The following is a 26636-nucleotide window of genomic DNA, read 5'->3' as shown; positions in this document are numbered from 1 at the left end:
ATTGCATTTGTCGTAACTGCAGATCTTATAAAAACAATTTTGCAATAAAATATTTTTTAAAATAATTTATTTAAAATATGTATTTAAATAACGTCTTTAATAAATCGACTCAGTATGATGTGTGATGAACCGAAATCGGTTAACCTTTTAAATGAGTGTTTTTACATGTCTAGTAGGTATCTAGTCTGTTAATAAAGTGCGACTTCGATAAATACAATCATAGACATATAAGATTAAAATTACATGGGAACAAATATGGACGGAACCATATACATGGACGGAACACTCGGACTTTTTTCCCCCGAACACCTTCAAGAATTCTGCGACACTTCCGGTGCATGGCGGTTTCTCGTAGCCTAATGCATTTTGTTGGCTGTTAATTTTTATATCACAGGCTTGACGTTCCTCAGCTCAGTACTTGTGAGAAGAGTTGATTATTCCAGTTGTTGAAGGGGAACAAACGAGCGCGTCGTCAAGATGCCGCGAATTATGATAAAAGGAGGCGTTTGGCGCAACACTGAGGTACGTGTTTACATGGTTAGCCTGAAGCTAACTGCTGTTACCCTGAACCAGTGGCTAAAGTTAGCATAAAGCTAAACGTTAATATAACGCTATTCTGCTCAAATAGCAACTTTATTTTATTTGCCTCTATGCATTATAAACAGTTTAGTTACTTGAGAGGCGTAGCTTGTGTGATATTGACCAGGTAACTTTTGTGATCCAGCTTGTTAAAAGCGATAACGTCATTAGCTAAGAGAAATGCAGCCTGCAACACTTAGCGGTGTTTCCTCTCGAGGAAAACTTAATGACATAGACAAATGGCTTCATAGAAAAATATTTTTAAAAAACCGTGTGTTTGCGTATATTTTTTAGCATTACTCTTAATGTTTTATAATTTGCCATTACCTAAAATATTCAATATTATAGAGTTTGGTGGCTAACTTAAGTTTCACGCAGCATTACATTGAACACCGAAAAACAGTGGATTCATTCAGGCATTGTGAGAGACTGCCTTTCTTAGTCCCCTTCAGTTAATTTCCCATTTAATTATTTTTTTTTAGCAATCTAGCCAATAACAGGAACTTTTTTTGTGTCAAATCCTCAGGGTTGACAGATCTGATTGTTTCCAGCTCAAACACAACGTCAACCAGCTCAAATCTCATTTTTGTGCTTATGTGTTCTCGTCTGTATAATAACTCTAAACACCATTTGGGGTGTTTACGGTGGACATTGTGGTGACTCTTGATGAAGCAATTACTATTAATTATTTGTATTAATTTGGAAAAGCGTAGAAGCTGTCAAGTTATACACGTTCTAAACATTTTAAAATAAATGAACTTTTCTGCCACAATAACTATTTTCATTGAATTTTCCATTCTAATGTATGAATAGAAATTTCATACGTGGGCAGCCCAAATTTGAACAGCCTATCCAAAGATGTTTTTTCAAGTCCAACCTATTAGAAGCCCAATTGGGTGGAAACGCGCAACGCTCCACATCAAAGCATAGTTTTGCAATCTATAAATTCTCTTTATTATTATTATTATCATTTTACGTGTCACAATTAACTTTGTCATTATGCTGGAAATGGAAGTTAATTTGACTGATTATTTGTGTTTGTAGGATGAAATCCTCAAGGCAGCGGTGATGAAATATGGGAAGAATCAGTGGTCGCGTATCGCCTCACTGCTCCATCGAAAGTCTGCCAAACAGTGCAAGGCCCGATGGTGAGTCCTGACAGAAGCATTAATTACTAAAACATGCACTTTAATCATGTTTTAATCAGTACCGTGTTACCAGCATTCTTCAGTGGAGCTGACTTGTTTAAATCTGAATCGTAAAGCCTGGCTTTGCTTCTTCATGCAGGTACGAGTGGCTGGATCCCAGCATCAAGAAGACAGAATGGTCCAGAGAGGAAGAGGAGAAGCTGCTTCACCTGGCCAAGCTGATGCCCACTCAGTGGAGGACCATCGCTCCCATCATCGGTCGCACCGCTGCCCAGTGTCTGGAGCATTACGAATACCTGCTGTACGACGTTTTGGCTTTTTACACATTTTTAGGCTGAATTCGAACCAAATCAGACTACCTGTGGTTTGGAATATTATATCGATCACGATCATGATGAATGTGGGTCATAGGTGTGGTTTTGTGTTTGTTCAGAGACAAAGCCGCCCAGAGGGAGAATGAGGAAGAGGTGGGAGACGATCCCCGGAAGTTAAAACCAGGAGAGATCGATCCGAATCCCGAGACCAAACCTGCCAGGCCCGACCCAGTGGACATGGATGAAGGTGGCCGACGCTCAGGGATTGGATCTGCTCTGGTAGCTGGCTCGGCGTGTTAATGTTTGTCTGTGTTTCTGGTTGCAGATGAGCTGGAGATGCTGTCAGAGGCCAGAGCTCGTCTGGCCAACACTCAGGGCAAAAAAGCGAAGAGAAAAGCCAGAGAGAAACAGCTGGAGGAAGCCAGGTTCAAACATCTTTATGTTATCAGTTATTAAATAAACTCACAGCTGAGGGATTTCAGTCTCAGGAGAATTTTAAAAAAAAAATAAAAAAATTCTCTTTGCAGACGATTGGCTGCTCTTCAGAAACGCAGGGAGCTGAGAGCGGCGGGTATCCACGTCCAGAAGAAGAGGAAGAAGAAGAGAGGAGTGGACTACAACGCAGAGATCCCCTTTGAGAAAAAACCTGCAGCGGTATTTAATCATGGATTAGCAGAACATCGTCTCCCACCTCTTCCTCACAATGAGGAAGAGGTGGGAGACGATGAGAAAAGCTCATTGGTTTATTTTTGTTTACATAGGGTTTCTATGACACCAGCATGGAGCAATATGATGCTCTGGAACCGAACTTTAAACGACTCAGACAGCAGCACCTGGACGGAGAACTCCGCAGGTCAGTAACGTTCAAATTTGTTCTCACACATCAGTTGAACCGTTTACAGATAAAACAAACCTGTGGTTGGTTGGTTGGTTGTAGTGAACGGGAGGAGAGGGATAGGAAGAAGGATAAACAGAAGATCAAGAAAAAGAAAGAGAGCGATCTGCCATCTGCCATCCTGCAGACCAGTGGAGTGGCCGAGTTCACCAAGAAACGCTCCAAACTGGTCCTACCTGCACCACAGGTACCTGCTGCCAGAGCAGCACATCGTCACACAGCACATTACTGGAGATCAGCATGCTGAATGATGTTTTTTATATTCTAAACAAACCGCTTCAGTTGCTTCGTCCGTCTGCACTCTTAGATCAGTGATGCTGAGTTGGAGGAAGTGGTGAAAATGGGCGTGGCCAGTGAGGTGGCCCGTCAGGCGGCCGAGGAAAGTGAAGGCGGGAACTCGGCCTCCTCCACCCTGCTGTCAGAGTACAGTGTCACCAACAACATGAACACAGGACTCCGCACCCCACGGACCCCTGCTGCCCAGGACAGGATACTGCAGGTGAATCATGGATCTTTTACTCCCTGCCAATGTTTGTTTGTGTGCCTCTCGTTGTTGCTATAGAAACAAATCCTTACCTGCAAAGACTGATGGAAAAAAATAAAAGCTAAATTAGAGTTCTTATTTCTTTAATTGATCTAAAATATTTGTCTCATTTGTAGTTTGCTTGTTTTGATTCAGTGGAATGTGTGTCATATTTTCATATTTCTGTCATGTCATATTAACTGGACTGTTTTGTGTGTTTTCTCTGACAGGAAGCACAGAACCTGATGGCTCTGACCAACATCGACACGCCCCTGAAGGGAGGCCTCAACACGCCGCTGCACGAGAGCGACTTCAGCGGCGTGACGCCCCAGAGGCAGCAGGTCCAGACGCCCAACACCGTGCTCAGCACACCGTTCAGGTAGAGGCAGCCATCGCACAGCAACTAGTGTTGCTGTGGTGTCTGACAGCACACACAGCTGCCTAACGACATTAAGAAAGAGTCAGTCCAAACACAGATGACTTAAGAGCTATTCTGTCTACCAACTTGAACATTCCCATCCAACTTGAAGTATGGCGTCACATTCCTGCCAAAAACCCAGTGAAGTTTATTAAGCAATTATTCAGAGAGTAAACTTTAACACTTCATACTGGAACTGTAAGATATTTTAAATGTCCAAAATAAAAACCAACCCGGAACCATAAATTAAAAATATTAAGAAGAATCTGTAAACAACATTGCCCTTCAAAGAATATTAATCACCAGACTTTTAAAGATCAAGATCATTTTAATTTATTATGCAATTAATTGCTGATTGCAAAAGGCTTAGCAGTATCTCTTACGTGTGATTTGATTGGCCGGTTTTTCAGCTCAAATCCAGTGACATTCAGCACAGAACTCTGTGTCTGATAGACAGGATGAAGGAAAAATCAACAAACTTTCCTTTTTTCTGACCTTATTATTCTTCATTGTCCTACTATGTCATCTTCTTTTATTTGAATCCACATTTCTTCTTCTTCTCATATTACTACGCTTTACTTCTCCACTGAAGACAAGTTACTTAGAATCTTTTTAGGACTTTTTTCCAGCTCTGTGCTAAAGTTCCCAGCAGCTCCTAACTAGGGCTGTATAATCAAATCAATTCTACGATGTGTATTGATATTTTTACCCCACCCCTCAGAAGGTGTCGATTTTTCATCCGCGAGTATCGATCCATTAAACCATGGTGGTCCATAGGCTTCCATGTGTCTTTTCTACATGTCTGATTTGTGACGGCGTAGCAGCAAGACTCCGCCTCCCCCAGTCTCACTTTCAACTTGTGCTTAAAGAGCACATTATAAACTACACACCAGTTTTTAAATTGTGTTAATGGACCAAGTTAAACTGGAGTCATGCTAAAATAAGTAAACCATGTTTTTCCAAATGTCAGAGAAATGTTAAAAACCAGCTTTTCCGGTTATGTGAAAGGGAATGAGCTTCCAAACGTAAAAACGCAACATTAGATTAGATTAAATCTTCAATAAATAACGATGGGCTGTATTTTGTTGCTAAGAAACAAAGTAAAGTTGCTCAAGTTACGATGAAAGAGAAGTGGAACGGAGTAGCGGCAAAAGCAGTGAGATTACGAAATTAATGCAAAGTTTGGATATTGGAGCGATCGGTGGCATCCACTTCATAATTTGTGTTTAGCTTAGTGGTTTCTGTTCTGTATATAAAGGATTAGCTGAAGAATCAACGTGCAGCAGGCAGCGGCGCTCTGTTTTGAGCTGGAAGACAGAGGGGAAACCCGCAGCCGGGGTCTGGGCGCAATGAGGATTGCCATGACAACGAAGGCAGATCGATCATTCTTATTAACAACTGACAAAGAATCAGAGACTGAGAGAACGATGAGATCCTGGCAGTCTGAGAGGCAGCTACTCAGATATCCAAGCAGGGGAATGGCGGCGCTGCGCAGCTGCAAGGAGTCGATCACTACGGGGTGAGGCGGAGCCACTCCCCCAGCAGCTAGTAGTAAACAGCCTACAGGCTTACGGCTAACTCCAGGAGCCAAGGTAGAAAAACCTTTTTCCCATAGTCCAAAAGACTTTATTTTACCCCACTACCCCAATCAGAGCCAGGTATTGTGTGGTTGATGCTTTTAATCAGTTTTCAGTTAATTAAATCCAACTGAAAACTGATTAAATCCAAGTCTATGGAACACAAAACGTCACCAAAGTCACTCTGTCCCTCTAAAATCTTTCAGAAACTCATAAAAGTGTATCGAAGCGCATCGATCGCTGAATATCGTGATATATATCGTATCGTGAGCAGAATTCTGTGTATCGTATTGTGAGATTATTGCATCACTACATCCCTACTCCTAATGGTATACTTCACTTTAAAGACAATGGCAGTTTAAAAAGTCGACTCATTATTTTGCTTTATGTAAATGTTAAATGGCTGAAAAGTTTCTTTTTTCACGTCTCATTTGTGTCGTGTTCTTCTCATGAACTCGACATCCTTCATGGTTCCCTTTGCTCCACCAGAACCCCCGGACCGGGCCAGGCCTCTGATGGGATGACCCCTCTGGCGGGGGGCATGACCCCTCGGGGTACCCCTGGGTTGACCCCTGGCCGCACGCCTCTGAGGGACAAACTGAACATCAACACAGAGGACCAGCTGACAGACCCGGCATACGCCAAACATGTGGTAAAAAAAACAAAAAAACATAAGCTTCTTCAAACATTGATTCCCTTATGAGTTTTGATATTATGTCATATTACAACCATAAACTTTGATCGATTTTTATTGGGAATTTCTGTGATTAAACCGACACAATGTTGGTCTTTCTCATATAATCAAGAAAAAATAAAGTAAAGTTTCTGTTTGCAACCTCACAAATAAACCTGCCACAATAAATTCTACTGGATGATAAATTGTCCAGTAATTATCACAATAAACAATAAAATTGATGTTTGTAGACTACGGTCATGTATTATTATGTAATTATATAAATCTGAAATATGAATTTGCCCTCTCAAAAAGCCAATAAACTTATTTTGTAAAGAACACTTCACACTATACCTGAAAGACACTTTAAATAAACATCCAAAATAAAATGGAAATAAAACCACACTCAACTGAAACGGCAAATAAAATTAATCATGAAGTCTCTAAACAAAATTGCCAAGCTCATTTTAATTTATCATATAATTATGATAAATTACTAATTGATTAATTTCTTATTGAATCTGGCTTATTTGCAAAATATGAATGACTTCTAGGGGTGTGAATACTTTAGTATGTGTGAGTGATTGATTTAATTTGAAGTTTATTTGTTGGGAAAAACAACATGGACACTAAAGGTTGTATGTTTACTCGTTACAGCAGAAGGAAAGCCTGCAGCAGCTGAGACAAGGCCTGATGTCACTTCCTGTGCCCAAGAACGACTTTGAGATCGTTCTTCCTGAGAACGCAGAGAAAGAACTGGAAGAGACGGAGATGGAGAGCGGATTTGTGGAGGACTCTGCAGACATAGAGGCACGCAAGCAGGTACGCTGCAGAAACACACAAAGGATTTGATGAAATTCAGATTTTTGACTCAGTTTTATTAAAATATGCCGATTTGTTTCATCAGGCTCAGCGGGACGCAGAAAGAGACAAGGAGCTGAAACTTCGGCACACATCTGTTCAGAGGAACCTCCCCAGGCCGACTGAGGTTCGGTTTGATTAGTTATTTAAATAACCGATTAGAGAAGGTTTAGTTTTATCTTTGTAAGCTGCGTTGAATTATAAATGTGCACAAATCTTTGTCGATATTGTGCTAAGTTCAAAAAACACTGCATCTGCAAAAAACAATCCATCATCCTCCTCCCACTTCCTGTCGTCTTTTCTGTCAGTAGTAACATCTGGTTGTGTTTCCATTGTAGTTTTTTGAAATACATCTAATTTCAAAAAACCCATTCTAGCAGCAAAACTTTTTATCGAAAACGTTTTTTTTTTTTTTTTTCAAAATTGGCATGTTTCCATTAAGTGAATTTATTTTCGTAATTTCATTTTGCGTCATTCTACAGTTAGTGGAAATTCAGCTACAGATGCCGGCATGTGAACGTAGATCTGTTTCCGGTGCAGGTTAACGAGTCAGTGCTCCGCCCCGCGTCCATGGAGCCGCTCACCGACCTCCAGGTGGCTGAAGAGCTCATCAAACAGGAAATGATCACCATGCTGCACCACGACTGCCTACACCACCCCTCATCTAATGCGGTCACTCAGCTGCAGCGCGGCAAAACCAAGGGGCCCACCTCTACGTCCAACAACGCCTCACACATCTCTTACCTGGAAACCCACCCCTACAAGCCCATCAGCACGGAGGAGATGGAACAGGTCAGACACACCACTGTCTGCAGACGTTCAGTCCAACTCATTTAAACTGATGCTGCACATGTTGATGAACAGGCGAAGGCGATCCTGACTACAGAGATGGACGTGGTGAAGGCAGGAATGGGCCACGGAGACCTCAGCATGGAGGCCTACACCCAGGTGTGGGAGGAATGCTATGGACAGGTAAGAATCTGTTTATGGTAGCACTCAGCAAATGAAGTGTTGGTGGATTCATGCTCTAGATCAGAGGTCTTCAATTATTTTATTTTTTTGCCTTTAAATACACATTAATATGAATAACAAATAGTTAAATTGAGACATGCAAGAGTGTGATCACATGGTTTTGTTGTATTGGTAATTTAACGTTTTAACAGAATTAAAAGGTGGTTAAAATATATATTGCATTTAGGTGTAATACCGAATTACACCTCAGGGTGGCAGTGCTTGCGTAAGATGGTTTTTCCCAGCAGCGCAGTTAGCTGAATTTCAAGAATGTTTTAAACTTAAAATAAAAAACAGCATTAGTTGTATTGAGTTCACAGTAATATGATGTGCTTTTGTAAAAAAAAAGAAAAAAAAAGTGTATATACAGATATAGTTGAGGGTCTCAGGTTAAAAACGTTGAAGACTACTGCTCTAGATTCTTCAGCCTGACTCAGTTTTATTGTTCTAAAGTTTTAGAGCAGTAAAACATGTTCATCCTGCTGCACAGGTGCTATATCTGGCTGGTCAGAACCGGTACACCCGAGCTAACCTGGCATCAAAGAAAGATCGAATCGAAAGTCTGGAGAAGAAACTAGAGGTAAAGTGGAGAACAGTTTGAGGAGTCTTGTTGGTTTTCTTTTATTCTATGCTACTGTGTATGCGAGTTTTGATCCAAACACTGACATCCCAGTACTTGTGAACACTCCAGGTGAACCGAGGCCACATGACAGCAGAGGCTCGAAGAGCAGCTAAACTGGAGAAGAAGCTGAAAATTCTGCTGGGAGGTTTCCAGTCCAGAGCACTGGGGCTCCTTAAGCAGCATAATGAGCTCTGGGAGCAGGTACTGACAGGATTTTACACCAGCAGATTGTTGGTCTTAGGGGACTCCGTATGTAGTTTGCAGGAATGTAATGTCTTTGTTGTCCACTAGGTGGAGCAAGCAGCCACTGAGCTACAGACTTTCAATCAGCTGAAGCAACAAGAGGATCTGGCCATTCCTAGGAGACAAGCGGTAATACATTAAACACTTTCAGTGATTTTGGTTTTTCAATTAGTTGTAGAAAGTGAGGGTTACAACTACATGGTAATAATTACTAAGATGAAACCTGCTGTGTTTCTCAGGCTCTGCGGGAGGATGTGGACAGGCAGATGGAGAGAGAGAAAGAACTTCAGCAGAGATATGGAGAGCTGCTGATGGAGAGGGAGTCTCTGCTCAGCGGCACACAGAAGTTCTGAGCAACACATTCAATCTGAAACCAATCATAGGGACTCTGATGTAGAACATAACCTCCACATTGTCGTATTGAACAGTGTTTTTTTTTTTTTTGCTTTTTCCTGATCATCACTTCAAACCTCTGAGCCTCTATGTACTGATGTTGCTGTGATGCCCCAAGCTGCGTTTTGAGCATGTTCAATAGTCGTCATCTCTGTACCAGTGACCAATAAAGTTTTTCAATCAAACCCATAAGTCCTTGTATGCATGTTTAAGTCTTTATTACTAAGAGTGAACCAAACAAGAAAATGGATATAAACTCTGCTTCAGCAGGTGAGGAAAGCCATCCCACTCCTCCTGTACGCACTCTGAAAAAGAGAGGTGGGTCACTCTAGGGTCAAAGTTCACACAACCTGGATGGTTAAAAAAAAAAGTTTTTTTTAAAATTCTTAATTGTATTTCCAACAAACAAATTTATTTTTTATAATTCCAATTTGCCCAATTTTAATATCAATAGAAACTCAGCTGGTGGCTGATGTTCAGACCTCTGATCTGATCTTGTTACACGAGAAAACATGAGATCAGTTTCTCATGTAAACATCAGCTGATCAGCCAAAATTAAGGAAATCTGGAAGAATTTATCGGTGAACCCCTGCCACAAATGTAAAGTATAATTCAGTTTAGGTGCATGGAGGGTTTAAATGTCCACCATCATCACCAAAATGAACTGTGTACATAGATTTTCATGACTGAATCCAAAGAAACTATCAAAAACAAGAATCCAGTCCAACTTTTTAAAAGGTTCAATCTTAAGTTACACATCACTAGCTGTGCTTCTGAATGTGCATACACCTTTGCCAATATTCTGCTAAAGTCAAAACCGCTCCACAATTTCCAATTGAGGTGTTTTCATGATCAAATCATGCGATAAGTCTCACACCATCATCGTCCAACTGCTTCCTGTCTTCTTCCTGGTTTGGGCCAGTTGTAGCATCTGGTTGTTTATCACATGACTCGTGTGATGCAAAAAAAGTGTTTCCATTGCAGTTTTGCAAAATACAATAATTGCGAAACAGCTGAAAAACTGCCTCGTTCTAGCGCTAAAATTACAATGAACTATGTGAGCTTTTTCAAAATTGCCATGTTTCCATTAAGCAAATTCATTTTCGAAATTTGAATTTGTACAATGAAAACGCATGTAGAGTGTTTTTTGCTGTGTACCCACTGTGTGTCTGTAGTTGTATCGTCTGATGGCCTCTCTGATGTGACACGGCTGGATGGCTCCACTAGGGGGCTCCACTGTGGCCGGAGAGCTCTGAAACACGCAGCACTTGTTTGAGCAGACTAGAAAATAAAAAGATGGCCGACATGAAGAGCACAGAACACAAGCCTCCAGCCTGACACCTTTTTCCGTTTCCTCTGTCTGGCTCGGCTGTCCATGCTGCCATTTCCCAGTAGGAGGGGCTTCGAGGAGTGGGAGGAGCCTGGAGTGGATGGGGGCGTAGCTTCAGGTGAATCTGGATCTTTCTTCACCTGCAGCCACACATTTTATCGAGTGAAATAAACAAGAAAGAGACTTCCTGAGTGAACCGAGTGGATGCGGCGTTATGCTGTGTGTACCTCGGTGTGTGTGTTGTAGTGGATGTAGCTGGCTGAGATCACATGGCTGACAGGATTGGTCTTCACCGTCATCTCCTGCTTCACTAGCAGAGACAAATCTACGATCTGGGGAGGAAAACAGGAACATGTTGCAACCAAATTCCTGCTGTAGTTTTCATCCAGCTCATCTAGACTTTTTACCTGTGCCACCGTCTCATAGGCCAGGTATGAGAGGATCTCTGTGGCAATGCTGTTGGGTTTCAGCTCCAGGCTGCTGCAGTCCAGCCAGTCCCGAAACTTTGACGCTTTCTTGGCTGTTGTAGCATTAAGATGATAAAAAATGGACGGTTGAACCACATAATGCAATGATGTTCAACAGTAACATGTTCTGCATGAAAGAAATCCATTGTTAGATGGCACTGCTAATCTTCCTCTTTTAATCTGAGCCTTTATTATTTATTTGAGCTTTGAAATTCTAAGCAGCTGATAACTGGTGGGGAAACAATATGTTATTGTCATGGTTACACATCCTAACTGAAATTAAAATTATTTTACTTCTATAAATTCAATATTTAAGAGACAGAAACGGTGGAGCAGAAAAATATTTCTGCCATGCCTCCTAAACATAAAAGTGTGAAAAAATGTTTTTCTTCACATAAATTTACTCAAAATCGAGGTTGGAGTCAAAGATGTTGGATTAGGATTTAATGTATGAATGCAAAACTTATGCCACTGCAATAACACATTAGCTTTTTGAAGGCTCCTTACCAGGGTGCTAATAAATGTGGAGGGTACTTTATAAATATCCAGATATTTCTTCTTTTTTTTTTTCATTATTAATGAATGAGATGTTTTCACAATTTAGTTTTTGTTTTGTGTGTTTTGTTTTTAAATTGCTATGTTTAGTTTTTATTTATTATCAGAAGGTAAATATATATATATATATATATATATATATATATATTTTTTTTTTTTTTAAGCTAAAATTGCCACTTGAGTTCCAGGTAAACTATACTTAGATGATTATTTTTAACTTAGATACAAAATGTATATATCTTTTATACAGTTGTGACATAATTACTGCTCTGAGTTTGTTCTTGTGGATCAACATTGTTAGACTATTTTTCAGACTCCTGTTCTCCCAACCCAGAAATCAGAGGATACTTAGAAACCCTGAACAGGAGAACTTAGTTTACATACTTAGATCAACATTAGATTATTTTTTCTTCTTTTGCTCTTTCCTTTGGTTTGTGTTTCCTTTTAATTCATGTAAAGCACTTTGAATTGCCTTGTTGCTGAAAATGTGCTATATAAATTACCTTACAGCCACTGTTTTATATGAGTCAGTAGACTCCAGTGAACGATTAATTACTTGATGATTATTCCCATAATCAACTCCTAAAGATTAGTTGTTTCAGCCTGGACTCTAACCCTTCATCAAAGTGTGAAAGTATCAGAAAAGCAGTTTGGACTGACCGAAGCTCAGCTGTCGGCTCTCGCAGAACTCTGTGTACTGAGCCGGATCCATGTTTCGAGTGTGTCGCTCCAAACGCTGAATATTCACAGACACACACACACACACACACACCCCCACACACACACACACACACACACACACAGTGTCATCATCTTCATCATCCTTTATGTTACCAAAACACTGACTATTTCATGGTGACCTCTGACCTCCATCCTCTCCTGTTTGACTGGGTCAACTTCCTGTTTCTCAGCCAATGAAAGGAATTCTCCAGTTTGGTCCATCCATACCAGGAAGTCCTGGGCCAGTCGCTGCCGGCGCTGATTCCCCCCAGCAGCCAGACCCCCTGAGCAGCAAACAGACTTAGTGAATCAAAGATAAATATCAAAGACAGTAATGTGATCAAAGATGTATGGTTTTGTTTACCTGGCTCCTGCTGCACATCTTCTTCCTCTAGATTTTTTAATAGTTTGGATTTGTAATCTCTAAACTGAAGATATTTTAACACTCGTGCCAGCTTCCTCTGGTCAACACACATTCAGACAAAAACAGTCAGAAAAAAAGAGCTTTACTCTACAAGGTCACTTTTAAAGGGGAGGTATTTTTCACACACAAAGTTACATTAATTTGCACAATCAAATAACTATGTCACCTTCAGTTGTCATAAAAATGCTCAAAGCATGACAAAAAAAAGTTTCATTCTAATTTAACGCCTTGAAAGTGGGCCTCTGTCTCTTTAAAAGCTGCTTTATCTGAAACTCCGCCTTCAGGAAGTCATCACAACATGACTTCTCTATTAACCCTTTAACAACAGTTTTTTTAATGTTTCACTGAGAAGTAGCTCAGCTCCTTCAGGCGTTTGCTAATTGCTGCTGGTTAGTTTGAAGGAGCAGAACCTTGGAAAGTGCCACTCTGAAGAAAAGATGCGCCTCTAATGCGGGGCTAAGTCCACCCGTGCATTTTGCACAGCTGAATGGTTGCCACGGAGATTAAATTCAATTGTCAAACATACATGAAAGAATCAAGGCAACACTCTAGGCATGTTACTGGTGAGGGAATAACATTAGAACATGATGTAAAGACTGGCCCTTTAAAACACATCGTTTCATGAGGCCAGCATTTCCTCTACCTTGTCTCTCCTCATCAGGAACAGGATGTCTTCAGCTGAAATTACCCTTGAACCTCGAAGAGCGGCGCCCTCACAGGCCTGATGCAGCTGTTTCACAAATTAAAACCATCAATTAAAAGTTTTTTTTTAATTAAAAAACGATGTGGTGTCTTTGGTGTTACCATGGTGATGAGCTGTGTGTGTACGATGTCCTCTACGAGGGCTGCAGTTTCATACAGAGGCCTGCGGGCGTCTCCCAGAGCAAACCTGAAACGCAACCAAGTATCAGTTCTCTGAAGCAGAAGCATATTTTTATTTTATTATTCATGGAGACAGAAGTTTGTCTATTATTAACAAAGCAGTCATAAAACAACTTTCCTGTCACTAGAGACTATTCAGAGAAATGACTAAAGTTTAAAAGCCATTTCTTTTTTGTTGTTTTTTTTATCAAATTTTAAAAATACATTGTTTTTTTTAAATTTATCAATAATAACTTAAACATGAAAGATTGTATTGAAATGATCAAAACAGTGAGATTTTTGTAGAACAAGGATCTGCAAATCTTAACAGGTCCTAAAACATAAACAGTCGTTCAGGACTGAGTTTTTATAAGACAGTCTCTAATTTTTGGGACACCCAAGTCTGTTGTTGAGCAACGGTTCAAGTTACCACAAATTTAATATGAATGCAGAAACCTGGTTAATTAATGAGAAATCTTGTTCTTTCTCATATCTAACATTTTATTTGTCTGTGAAAATGTCACCCTAAAAAATAAAGAAGTGTCCCTCAGCTTCAGCTGCTTGAGCTCAGATACCAGATTTGCTGGGAGCCACACAAAACTAGAGCAGCACAATACTGGAAAATCTTACGACGGCAGTGAGGAAGATGAGGAATATCCACTCTTCCTCATCTGTGCTTCCAGTTTCTCTGTGACATCGTTACTGTCTGGTGTGACAATCTAATGTCTTTGCCCAGCTGGCTAAACATTACATTAGAATGTCAAATGAAAGTTCAGAATATTGGGAATATATTAGCCATCAATTATTGCACTTCAAGCAGTCCTTTGCAAATAAGAATATTTTGCACGCCGACATTGTGATCCAACATATTTGTGATACATTGAGCAGCCCTGCACTAAACCATCGAGAGGACTGGAAACGGCCATAACCTCTAACTGGTTTTCCTCCAGCTCCATCCATCTTCCCAACAACTCTGACCAGCATCTCTGCACCAGGCTCTACACTAAATAGCAAAAAATAATAAAAACCATGTTTGCTTTTCATCCTAATGCCATGCTACCTTGTTGTACTGTTAACATGGTGACATGTGAAGAGGTTTAAGGGATGTGACTCTTTCTGCAAGGCCAACATTTCATCGTCATCCACAACCTGAACAGAAGCTCAACACAAACATAAAGGATGAAGGTTCCAAAATGGGCTAAAAAGCCTCTAACTCTCCTGTTATATCAGCACAAATATTGATAAATTATTATTTTTTCCAGAAACAAAAGACTATGCTCTTCCAAATAATTTCTGATTATGTTCCTCTACCAGGCCAAATTCATTCCCAGCCTGTAGTTTTGTGCCGTTTCCCTTCAGTCGTGGCAGTTCTGACTGAATTATGTTCAGGACACCATTTGCATGGACAAACAAATTAAAAAAGTGCAACAATGGATTCTCCTCAAAGTCTCAGCTTGGACAAAAACAGAGCTTTGCAAATATTCCCACACACACTCCAGGTCGAAAGGCCACACACACACAGCTTGACCACAATTTGGTCAAACCTCAATTTGCATCCAGATAGGCCACTTCCATTCTGACGGACCAACCTGAAGCCACATCCTCAACATCTTTCCTTCTCCCCATCAACCCCCCATCACTTACACACCTGACAGTCACCCCACCCCTCCCACAACTGTGTCCCCTCTCTGATTGGCTGGCTGTGGGCGTCAGTCACCCAGGTGAAAGCAGTTCTGGTTTGGGGTTGCGGACGGCTCTGGCCTCAGGTTCCATCGCCGGCTCCAGGCAGAGGGAGCGTTTCAGGTTTTGGGGTTTATTTGGGTTTGGGCCTCTCTGACCACCAGAACCACCAGAACCACTCTGCTGCAAACACCAGGTGAGCGTCTGTACATGCACTCAATATCATTTATTAAGAAGAAAGCGCAGGCAAAGCAAACATTTATTTATAATATTTGCGCAAAAAAATAAAAAGTTTATTTTTATTTTTTATTTTTTTATCTTGTGTAAAAAAGTTTACACAAGATAAGGTAGAGCAGATAAAAAGTGTAAATTAAGAAAATGTGTTATTAGAATATTAAATTTAACAAACTAAGTCTAATTTTTTTTCAGCTACTTCTATGGCTAAATCTAAAATATACCGTACAATTGGGGCTGAAACGATTCCTCGAATGATTCGAGTACCTCGATTACTAAAATTCCTCGAGGAAAATTTACCTGCCTCGAAGCTTCGTTAATTTATGTTTTATTAGTTAGCGCACCGTGTTCCGGCCGGGACTTCATTTGCGTTGCGCGGAGCTCTCACTTCCGTCTCTGAGTTGTTGACAAAAGCTAAGTCTCAGCGGCATAAAGTCCAATCTTCAAGATTGGCCCGTGGGGATTTTATGGATTGATGATAATGCCCGACTTTTTATCGTTTTTGGGGAACCAATAAGCATCCTTAAAATGACTGGGGGATGCCTGGAGTACGGCAGCATTTCTCCTCCGGGGCTGCTGGTTGAAAGCGAACGGCGGGAAGAGCGCTGAGGTGAGCGGATAGCCTGAACAGGGCGGGCGGCTGAGTAGCTGATGCTTACCGTGTAAATGTAGCTTTACCGACGAACCGCACAATAAATTTCATCCCGGTCTGAAGAAACGGGTGGCGGAGCGCATCGTACATGGCTGGTAGATGAGTTTCTGAGTGTGACCAGTGAAGGTGTCGTAAATATCCCGTATTGCTTCCCCCCGTGTTCGTCCCCCGGTCTAACGGTTCGTCAGTCCGCTGGTCTATTTCCTCCCCTCCACCCCATCTTACGTTCGTTCATTCGCCCTCTCCTCCCAGTCCAGGCGGCATTTCCCGTATTTTCAAACCCAAAGCGTGACAGGTTAGGTGGCAAGGTGAGTTTAATTAATCTATTAAACTCACTGAAGATGAATACATAAACTAAAAGCTGGATTGTAGACATTTTTATAAGCATATTTGTGAGCCTGCCTCTTTGTTATTAAATTCAATATAATTTCAGATTTTTCTGTAACTTTTCTTCTGGTTAACTTAGAAAGTGAGCTATTATTGTTACAGGTTAGTTTTCTAAACTACAAAAAAGCAACTGTTAGGGATGCTCAAATATGAAAAATTGGACTGATATTGATATCTGATAGTAACACCGGTATTATGCCAGATTTACCAATATTTCATTTTATAATTTTTTTTATCCGATTACTCGATTAATCGTAAGAATAATCGATAGATTACTCAATTACTAAAATATTCGTTTACAACAGCCCTACGTACAATACATTTCAATTTTCCAGAACCTGCTAAACAAACTGTATTTTCTTCTTCATTGTTTGTGCTTGTTCAGTAATAGTTCAATTGAAGAACATATGTAGAAAGATATAAGATTTAGATAAAGTAAAAAATTGTGTTAGCTACATAGAAGTGGACATGTTTATTGAGAAGTGTATGTATTATTTGAACTATTGATATACATAACTAACACATTTGTTTCTCTACTTTATGCACATTTGTTCGACAGGGTTTCTACAGATTTCACTGAATCGAGTTTAAGACATTTTAAGACCATTATGAATGAAATTTAAGACCATGGCATTTCTGTACCATGACAGAAATGCATAAAAGAAAATTGCATATTTTACTATGTTCTCTACAGCTTTAACCAGTACAGTGCCCAGTAGCAACAATGAACGCCATCCAGCCAACTGCCCATAAATTTGCTCTTATCCATAAAACGTAACAACCTATTTAGCTATCAAAGGTTTAATAGCAGCTAGTTAGTGGCAGCCTCAACTGAGTCGCATTGAAGATGTCTGTGTGCTACTCAAACTTTTGCCCGACAGAAAAGTCCTGTGAGAAAGAAAAACTTCTAAGAATATACAGGATTAAACAGTTTTACCACAGCAAAATTTAAGATTTGTGATTAATGTATTTAAGGGCAACTTTTCCTCTCTTTTTAAATTAATTGAAGTTATTTTAAGGCCTTAATTTTAGGTACAAAAGACTTTTTCAGGATGAGCGGGCAGCATGGTTTAAACTAAAGATGAAGAAAAAGTTTCAAAGACAAACATATTCACTTTATCTTGAAAACTTAAAAACAAAATAAATAAAAGCTTTTGACCTAAACTTGAAGCTATTTTGTTCAACTACATTTTGGGAATTATTATTGTTGAAATAATTGTTATGCTTCCAATCCACTGTGATCAGTTGTATAAGTCAAATCCATGAAGCTTGATTTATGCTTGAAGCGTATACAGCGCTGCACGGTCAAGTTACGTCATTTCAACAACTATGCCCCCTCCAAGCGGTCCAAATTTTCCGCAACGCGCATCTGTGAAATTTTGCAGCTATGCTGACAGTTCTGTGCAGGAAAACAAGGTGGACGAGCAAGAACTCCTTCTGGTGGAGATTCACAAAGACAGACATCTTAATGATTGAGCTGATAAAGACAATAATTCTACCACACTCAAATGTGTCGCCTTGTTGCTTTTTTTCTTGGGAACACCAAACGACCATCAACATTATCATATAACCATGTATCAAAGTGAAGAATTGAGGACTGTATTTAGCTCTGTGACAACATTAACTAAAATATCACCCAGTTTGATTATTACTGTGGCTTTTTTTTTTTATTCAACAGATTTTCATGGCTTCCAACAGTCTGTTCAGCAGCACTAGTCCCATGCTGTACTGGGGTGAGGCGTTTTATTTTACTCTCTGCGCGCGCATGCATGCATGCGTGTGTGTGTGTGTGTGTGTGTGTGTGTGTGTGTGTGTGTGTGTGTGTGTGTGTGTGTGTGTGTGTGTGTGTGTGTGTCATACATCATGCTCTGCAGCTCTGGGATGAAGCTGGTTCTGGAAGCAGGGCGCTCTTTAGAACTGGAGGTGACTGAGCCGGCCATGACATCACTCCTACCCACCAACACCTGGTGACACAGAAACACACAGGTTAACCCAACCAGAACCAGAATTGACTCGCACCACATTTGTTCCGTCCTGCTTGTGTAATCTGCATGATTATGACAGATAGACATATACATTTATTTTAAGCATCCTTTTGAAACCTAGGTTAAATTTTAGGACTAAAATTCTCCGTTTAATTAGTCTGACTGGGAACCAGCCAATCAGAAATTAAAAGATTCACTTGTTCTGTGTAAGATGCAACTTAAGATAGAAGAATTTTTAACGACGACTGCACATTTTGCAAATATATCATTATTATAATATCAAATACAAAGAAAATAAATAAATGCAGCAAATAATTGGAGAAAATGGTTTCTATTAATTAAGAGTTATTGAACAAATGAGCACAACTAAACAAGTTTCGAAAATTGAAATAAATTTCCATCGTCTCTGCTGAACCCAAAATATTGGCAAACTATTATGTATTTTTGAATGTGCTGCAGCCTTGTTCTATTTGTACATGAGATAGTGTCCATATCATAAAAAGAGATTTGAAGTTACACGAATAATTCTTACAGATGACTGAATAAAGGAAAAAGAAAAGTTTGTGTTACATTAAAACTAAAATACAAAGAATACTTTGTTTTCCAAAACAAATTAACAAATAAAGTAGCTTTATTCTAACGTGAAAATGTTAAAATGTAAAATGCTAGTAGAAGAATAGAAATAGAATAAACTTTTATTGTCTCAGGGAGTTTCAGCGGCAGGCTACATAGGTACGCAGAAGACCAAAAAGTGTTAAAAAAATGTTAAAACAATAATATACTGTGCAAGCTTTGAGTGTAGTGACTAGCTTAGCATAAAAAACTATATATAACCCACTTTTGTTTTCCCAAACAGAGTTAGTGTCTCACAAATCATAAACTGTGTTTTCTTTCCTCTTCATAACTACACCAACTTCCTCGTGCCAACCATGAAACCTGTTTTCTCTTGAGTTGTTGGTTCAGTGTTCGTATTTTTGGGTCACTTCCCTTCTGAAAGAACTCTGGCTGAGACAAAAGCCTAAAACAACAAGATAGCAGAAAAGCTGTGAGGCGAATAAACACACAAGCAGACAGACGGAGGAGGGACAGGTGCTGTGACCGCACTAACTTCCCCCCGGCAGGACAATCTGAATAATAATGCAGCGCAGTTCCCTCCTATTCAAACACTGCGGCGAGCGACACACAACACAGAAAACAAGGCGGACAGGAGGAGTGAGAGGGGAACTGAGGACATGGAGAGAAAAGAAGTCAATAAAAATCTCACCGCAGATTAGCAGAAACATTCAGCTGGAGCTGCAAAGTGTTGATTTTTCCTGATTCGAAGTATATTTCGACGCGGAATGATGACGCTATGGCCCGCTGTGGTGATGGGAAATGTAGTTTTTCTCTTCATTATCCATGTAGCCGATATATTACAGGTTACAGAAAAGCCACAATCAAGTTGCTATATCCCACATTACACACTAACTTTGTGGTAACTTTGGTGGTACTTTGCAAGTTATGGTTATTCACCTACTACAGTATAGTTCCTGGAGGTAAAAATAAATAGAAAATGGCTGAACAATTGATCAAATGAACTATTTGATAGGTTAGCTGGTTGGTTGACTTAATTGTTGATTTGTTAAATAAAAGCAGGATGGATGGCTAAATTGGTTAAATGAATTAATTGTGTGTTGGTTGGTGGGTTGATTGAGTTGTTGGTCAATCAACCCTCTGGTGTGTGGCAGCCTTGCTTCTGTCAGTCACCATGAATGTGTGCATGAATGACTGTGGTGTTAAGCACATTTGGATCCTCTGGACATGATAAGGTGCTACAATTACAAACCCATTTACCATTTATACTAAATGATTGAAACCAACAGCATGAAATTCCCAAATTTTAATGAAACAAAGAATGCTTTAAAACATTTGTCATATTTCTAATTTATTACATGAAAGCAGAAGATGTCAAGTCAAACTTGTCTCTGTATCCTCTTCAGATACTGTGGTAAAATGCCAGCAGGTTCCATCACCTAAACCTCACCAACCGGAAGAGCAGGAGGTGAGAGCGCCGTTGCAGCAGCATGGTGCATCATCCCAGAGAGGCTTGGTGCACACTGACAGCCCAAACTTCCTCTGCAGCATTCTGCCACAGCACTGGAGATGCAACAAGACCCTGCCAAGAGCTTTCACTGTGAGCAACCAACTAACTTTTCCCTAAGTCTCTGCTTTAGTTCAGTTTGAAAGGTTGTTAAAGATTTCAGAAGTATGTCTGCAGCTTTTGGGAGTCTGTGTTTTTACATCTTGCAGGTAGTTGCTCTGGGTAATGACGTGCCAGATGGCGTGGTTGTGACAGTGATGGCTGGCAATGATGACAACTGCAGCGCTGAGCTACGCAATGCCACAACGACAATGAAGCAAGGTTATGCCCACTTCAACGATCTACGGTTCATTGGTCGCAGTGGCAGAGGTACACCACTCACCTCATGATATTCATAAGATGAAACTGTTGTCCAGGAGTAGTGGATCACTGAGGTCCAGGCTAGGTTCCAACCTCTATATCTTGTTTATTACAGACATGCATAGTGTCAACATCTGACAAAATTATTCTGGTTGATTAATTCCAAGCCAGTAAATGCCCAATTTGCAGTTTACATTTTCTTTCTTTCTTTTTTTTTTCTTGAGCTTCTTGTATTCATCGATATGTTTTGCCCTTTTAGGTAAAACGTTCACGCTGTCGATCAACGTGCTGACCTCTCCTCCTCAAATAGCCACTGTACACAGAGCCATTAAGATCACTGTGGATGGACCTCGGCTCCCGAGACGTTAGTAAACCCTAGGAAGAAATATCCAAAGGTTTAATCTTGTACTATCAGAGTTTTTGATGAGTTTTGTTTTATGTTTTATCAGGTCAGAGACAGAAGGAGATGAAATCAGGAATATTCCGGCCTCCCAGCAGTATCGGCAGTACTGCCCCATTAGGTATCTGATGTTTAAATAATTATCTTGATCTCAGTCAAAATATGCAAAATTCTAGTCAAAAGTTTTACATTTAAATGATCTGTAATTAGGGCTGTTGTAAACGAATATTTTAGTAATCGAGTAATCTATCGATTATTCTTACGATTAATCGAATAAAAAAAATTATAAAATGAAATATTGGTAAATCTGGCATAATACCGGTGTTACTATCAGATATCAATATCAGTCCAATTTTTCATATTTGAGCATCCCTAACAGTTGCTTTTTTGTAGTTTAGAAAACTAACCTGTAACAATAATAGTTCACTTTCTAAGTTAACCAGAAGAAAAGTTATAGAAAAATCTGAAATTATATTGAATTTAATAACAAAGAGGCAGGCTCACAAATTTGCTTATAAAAATGTCTACAATCCAGCTTTTAGTTTATGTATTCATCTTCAGTGAGTTTAATAGATTAATTAAACTCACCTTGCCACCTAACCTGTCACGCTTTGGGTTTGAAAATACGGGAAATGCCGCCTGGAGTGGGAGGAGAGGGCGAATGAACGAACATGGGGTGGAGGGGAGGAAATAGACCAGCGGACTGACGAACCGTTAGACCGGGGGACGAACAAGGGGGAAGCAATACGGGATATTTACGACACCTTCACTGGTCACACTCAGAAACTCATCTACCAGCCATGTACGATGCGCTCCGCCACCCGTTTCTTCTGACCGGGATATGAAATTTATTGTGCGGTTCGTCGGTAAAGCTACATTTACACGGTAAGCATCAGCTACTCAGCCGCCCGCCCTGTTCAGGCTATCCGCTCACCTCAGCGCTCTTCCCGCCGTTCGCTTTCAACCAGCAGCCCCGGAGGAGAAATGCTGCCGTACTCCAGGCATTCCCCAGTCATTTTAAGGATGCTTATTGGTTCCCCAAAAACGATAAAAAGTCGGGCATTATCATCAATCAATAAAATCCCCACGGGCCAATCTTGAAGATTGGACTTTATGCCGCTGAGACTTAGCTTTTGTCAACAACTCAGAGGCGGAAGTGAGAGCTCCGCGCAACGCAAATGAAGTCCCGGCCGGAACACGGTGCGCTAAATAATAAAACATAAATTAACGAAGCTTCGAGGCAGGTAAATTTTCCTCGAGGAATTTTAGTAATCGAGGTACTCGAATCATTCGAGGAATCGTTTCAGCCCTATCTGTAATTAAACATTAAGTGACTTAGATGGTAAGTAAGATCGGGACATCTGGAGCAAAAAGGAAGTTAATCATTTTTCCTAATGAGATTCTAAAGGAGCCAAAATTGAGGACCAGAGCAATGATTCTTCAAGCACCAGGAAGACAGTTTTCTTTTCTTGTCTTGGAAAATGTACCAAATATGCGAGAATTGTGGGCAGTCGAGGCATCCTAGCAAAATGACATGATCAAACAGATTATTGAAAAGATCAAATTGTACATCTTATAGTAATGGTATTGTTGAACAAAAGGGAAAATATCCCTTGCTCCAAGTGAAATATAACAATGTAAAACAATGAGATAGATCAGGGCACCATAAAATATATAACTTTCACAACTGTTCTTTTTTATGTTAATTACTTGTCAACTACTCTTAAAAAATGTCAAATGTTCTTTGTTCACCTACTCTGGTAGACAATTGATTTATGAAGCACTTTTAAACCAAATGCCATTGACCAAAGGCTTGAATGTATGATAGAAGACAATAAAATAAAATAGTACAAAATAAAATAAAACCAAGAAAAAGAAGTAGTATAATGGATAATTTTTCTTAGCTTCAAAGTTGTCCAAATCCATCCAAGGGTAGTTAAGAATGCCACAGGGTCCAAAGATCAATTCTTAAGTCTATTTTCATTATGACATTAATGAGTATCATAATACCACATCCCTTTATTTCAATCTCTGTCACTTTCACACAGTGCTTTAGGTGAAAATGGACCAGTGTTCATGCAGATCAGAATATTATTTGCATAGCAGCTGGTCAAAACATTTAATCAGACATGAGAGTGTCTTCTTTTTTTGTATTCAGACCGCAGATCATTTTCCTCCTCCTTGTGGAGCAACGAATCATCATTTCTTGGTCAGGTGACATCTCTGACATCCTCCTTCACTTCAGCTCCCAGACTGCACCACCTGCCCACTGTCCCCTTCTCCGCCCACGCCCCTCCATACAGCTCCTACCTGTCCTCGGCTCCGTCTGTTCCCCCTGCGCTAAGCCACAGCGGCCAGTTCCAGCCCAGCAGTTTCTACTACGGGTCGAACCAACCGCTCCAAAGCACAGGGGAGGACCGCAGCGTTGCTACAGCTATGGCCAATTACATGGAAGGGGCGTGTCTTACTATGAGAGGGGAGGAGCCTGTCTGGAGGCCCTACTGATGACAATGTGTTCATAACAGACGCAATTAAACAGTTGTTTTATTTCATTTTTACACATGTATTGTCTTGTTTGTTTGTTTGTTGTACTATTATTTTATATGAACATTTTAATTAATAAACATTTTAACTTTTAACCCAGAAAAGGATTTAGAACAAACTTAGAATTGTGGAGTTCTCACATTAACCCAGAAAAGGATTTAGAACAAACTTAGAATTGTGGAGTTCTCACATTAACCCAGAAAAGGAATTAGATAAGTCATTCTTTAACTTATTCTATCAGAAACTGTAGAGTACTCACTATTTAGAAATGGTATTAGATACTTAGCAACCCTGAACAGGAGAACCTAGTTTACATACTTTAGAACAACATTAGATTAATTTTCTTTCCTCTTTTTTTTTTCTTTCCTTTGGTTTGTTATTTTGTTTGTATTTCCTTTTAACTCATGTAAAGCACTTTGAATTACCTTGTTGCTGAAAATGTGTTATATAAGTTAAATTACCTTACCTTACCTTAATTAAATGATTATCCCCTCAAATTTTATTTAAAAAATAAATAAACCCAGTTATTTTACTAATAAATCAGAATAGTAACTGTAAACAGGATTACTAATTAAGTTGAAAGTTACAATCACATAAATATGAAATCCCAAATCATCATGTGAGAATCAGAACCTCTTAAACATTTTGAGCTTACAGTGAAAAAGCTCAGGCCAGACCAAATACACCACAGAAGAGCACAACAACAGGCCAAAGTTCATTTTTGGAATATGCCCTGAAGTGTCCTCATGTCCCAGTCATGGAGATCTCCTGGATCAGATGAGAAAAATGTTCATGCTTTAGTGATCAGATGTGTTTTAAGCTACATTAAAATGAACTGTATATTTATAGAGCTTGTTGATCACTTGAAGGGGAAATCTCATTAGCTTCTTTTATAAAGCTAAGAGATTTTATTTCTAAGCCTTTTCTTTTTGCTCATTGTTTGAGAGACAGGATGCTGTTTTTGATTAGTCATGTGCTAAAACATTTAAACATCTCTAACCTGGGCAAAGGAAGTGTCAGCATTTCATTAAGTGGCCTATTTATTAATTAATCATTATTAAAAGGAAATAATCAGTATTTTTGATGTATTGATGAATTTCTAAGTTAAAATCTAATCAATGTTACTTGTGTTAACGCTTCATTTTATTTCCAGTTTTTCACTCTTTGATGAGCACACTCTGAATTTCACTTCCATCAAAACACTGAATGATGATTCAGTGGTAATCACTGAATCATCTTTCAGTGATTACCATCACTGAATGATGATAATTCATTCAGTGATGCATTATAATAAAATAGAATGGCAGAGTAAAAACTGTAAAACATTGTAGAGAATAAAATCATAACTTCTGGCTCGTTATATTCTCTTGTCCTCCCGGACTCAATGATCCCATGCGTGGAAATAAAAGCCACATTGGGATGACAGTCAATGGTCCACAGCATACATTTTCAGAGTTTATTTTAACATTTAAAAGTATAAAATCACATTGAGAACACAGAAACTTCAAACACACTAAAACAGATATTCATTTCCCTGAGACAAATAGAAAAGGAGAAGAAAGAAAGGCAAAGACGTCTTTGGAGAGTTGCAAAAGCAAATCTAGTTTGTTCCTCACGTGCACAAATTTTTATAGTAAAGGCGTATTCTTTTATTCAAATAAGGCCTATCTTTGCTCATCCAACCAGGAGCTGTCTCGGCCCTCTTAAAAGTTAGAAACTCCCTACAATTTCTTTTCAAGATCAAACATCAGTTGTCACCTTTATCTAAACAAAGTGGAAGCAGAGCTTCTCCTCCACTGGCCTGAACTCCTGCTGTTTTATGGCTTTTCACAGATCAGTGTGAAGCTGGAACTTCTCCTGATTGTTTCCCACACAGAAAAAAGGGCAGATTAAAAGTTTTAGCAGGCAATCTGCTGTAACCACAGGTAACATAAAGATTACTCCAATAACTATATTTAGGCTATTTTAATCAAGACATGTTAACAACTAGGAGAGATTACAAATTAGATTATGTGTTTTACAGATATTCTATGTTGAATTCAGTTTTACACCAGCTGTTAAAATCTTATCAAGATGGTCAAAAGGTTAAACTCACACAAACAGCCATGACCCCCTGTGGATGCCTGCTCAGTCCACAGGGAGGTTAAGAACTGTCTTTTAAATTATAGAAAACTAAAAACTAAACTATTTTAAATTCAACTTATTGTGTCATATTTAACATAAACATCCTACAAATGAAATGCAGATTGGACCTTGGAGGCAATTTGGAACCAAATTTCCTTATTTTAAAATGCTGTTCATTTCATATAATATTGTACATGTGGTTAAGTTCAAAAACTAGTATGTTTAAATTTATTTTCCTAATCTTTTGATGACTAAAGAAAAAAGAACAAAAGGAGGAGGGATTCAGGAACAGAAAGAGGAGCAGCTGTCCTGTTACCCCTCCCCAACACATGCTGTCTCCTCCTGACTGACTGTTAAACCACACAACCAGATGAAAGTTGATAAAAATCTGAATTGAATCATTTTAACTTCAACTGTTGCTGCAACAAAAAGTTAGAAAACTAGTAACTGTGAATGCAAGTAACTCCCTGTTTGTATTGAACTATAAGTAATAGGTAAACATCCATTTATTCTTAGTGATGTCTCCCTCCATAACTTAGTCAGGGGGACAAGCTGTTAGTGTTTTGATGGAAACAC

General features: G+C 39.5%; 3 protein-coding genes across 4 annotated transcripts; 2 read left to right on the top strand and 1 right to left on the bottom strand.

Annotated features, from left to right (window-relative positions):
- Nucleotides 1-314: 314 nt before the first annotated feature.
- On the top strand, nt 315-9449 carry cdc5l (CDC5 cell division cycle 5-like (S. pombe)). Its single transcript, XM_014969089.2, has 19 exons — nt 315-522; nt 1624-1727; nt 1867-2028; nt 2161-2288; nt 2367-2466; nt 2569-2695; nt 2803-2894; nt 2979-3123; nt 3244-3435; nt 3690-3838; nt 5944-6106; nt 6785-6949; nt 7035-7115; nt 7529-7780; nt 7853-7960; nt 8490-8579; nt 8691-8822; nt 8913-8993; nt 9104-9449. The coding sequence occupies exons 1-19, from the start codon at nt 478-480 to the stop codon at nt 9215-9217; spliced, it is 2430 nt and encodes an 809-aa protein (XP_014824575.1). The 5' UTR covers nt 315-477; the 3' UTR covers nt 9218-9449.
- Nucleotide 9450: 1 nt separating this feature from the next.
- On the bottom strand, nt 9451-19921 carry supt3h (SPT3 homolog, SAGA and STAGA complex component). 2 transcript variants are annotated; one of them, XM_088001205.1, is made up of 12 exons: nt 19817-19921; nt 18428-18531; nt 13558-13642; nt 13397-13483; nt 12694-12790; nt 12477-12613; nt 12270-12345; nt 10995-11107; nt 10815-10919; nt 10599-10727; nt 10420-10509; nt 9451-9562 (listed from the first exon to the last, which is right to left on the bottom strand). In XM_088001205.1, exons 2-12 carry the CDS (start codon nt 18505-18507, stop codon nt 9521-9523), a joined length of 1041 nt encoding a protein of 346 aa, XP_087857331.1. In that variant the 5' UTR covers nt 18508-18531; nt 19817-19921; the 3' UTR covers nt 9451-9520. The 2 variants fall into 2 exon arrangements, with proteins under 2 accessions (XP_087857331.1, XP_087857330.1); XM_088001204.1 differs by having other exon boundaries at nt 9451-10509.
- runx2a (RUNX family transcription factor 2a) lies at nt 19904-24040 on the top strand. Its single transcript, XM_014969087.2, has 6 exons — nt 19904-19916; nt 20532-20725; nt 20842-21001; nt 21252-21356; nt 21442-21513; nt 23551-24040. Exons 1-6 carry the CDS (start codon nt 19904-19906, stop codon nt 23895-23897), a joined length of 891 nt encoding a protein of 296 aa, XP_014824573.1. The 3' UTR covers nt 23898-24040.
- Nucleotides 24041-26636: the final 2596 nt, after the last annotated feature.

Source organism: Poecilia mexicana, unplaced genomic scaffold, assembly GCF_051168715.1.
Source record: "Poecilia mexicana isolate PSO_F unplaced genomic scaffold, ASM5116871v1 scaffold_20, whole genome shotgun sequence".
Taxonomy (NCBI): Eukaryota; Metazoa; Chordata; class Actinopteri; order Cyprinodontiformes; family Poeciliidae; genus Poecilia; species Poecilia mexicana.
This window is presented reverse-complemented; position numbering and strand designations above follow the sequence as displayed.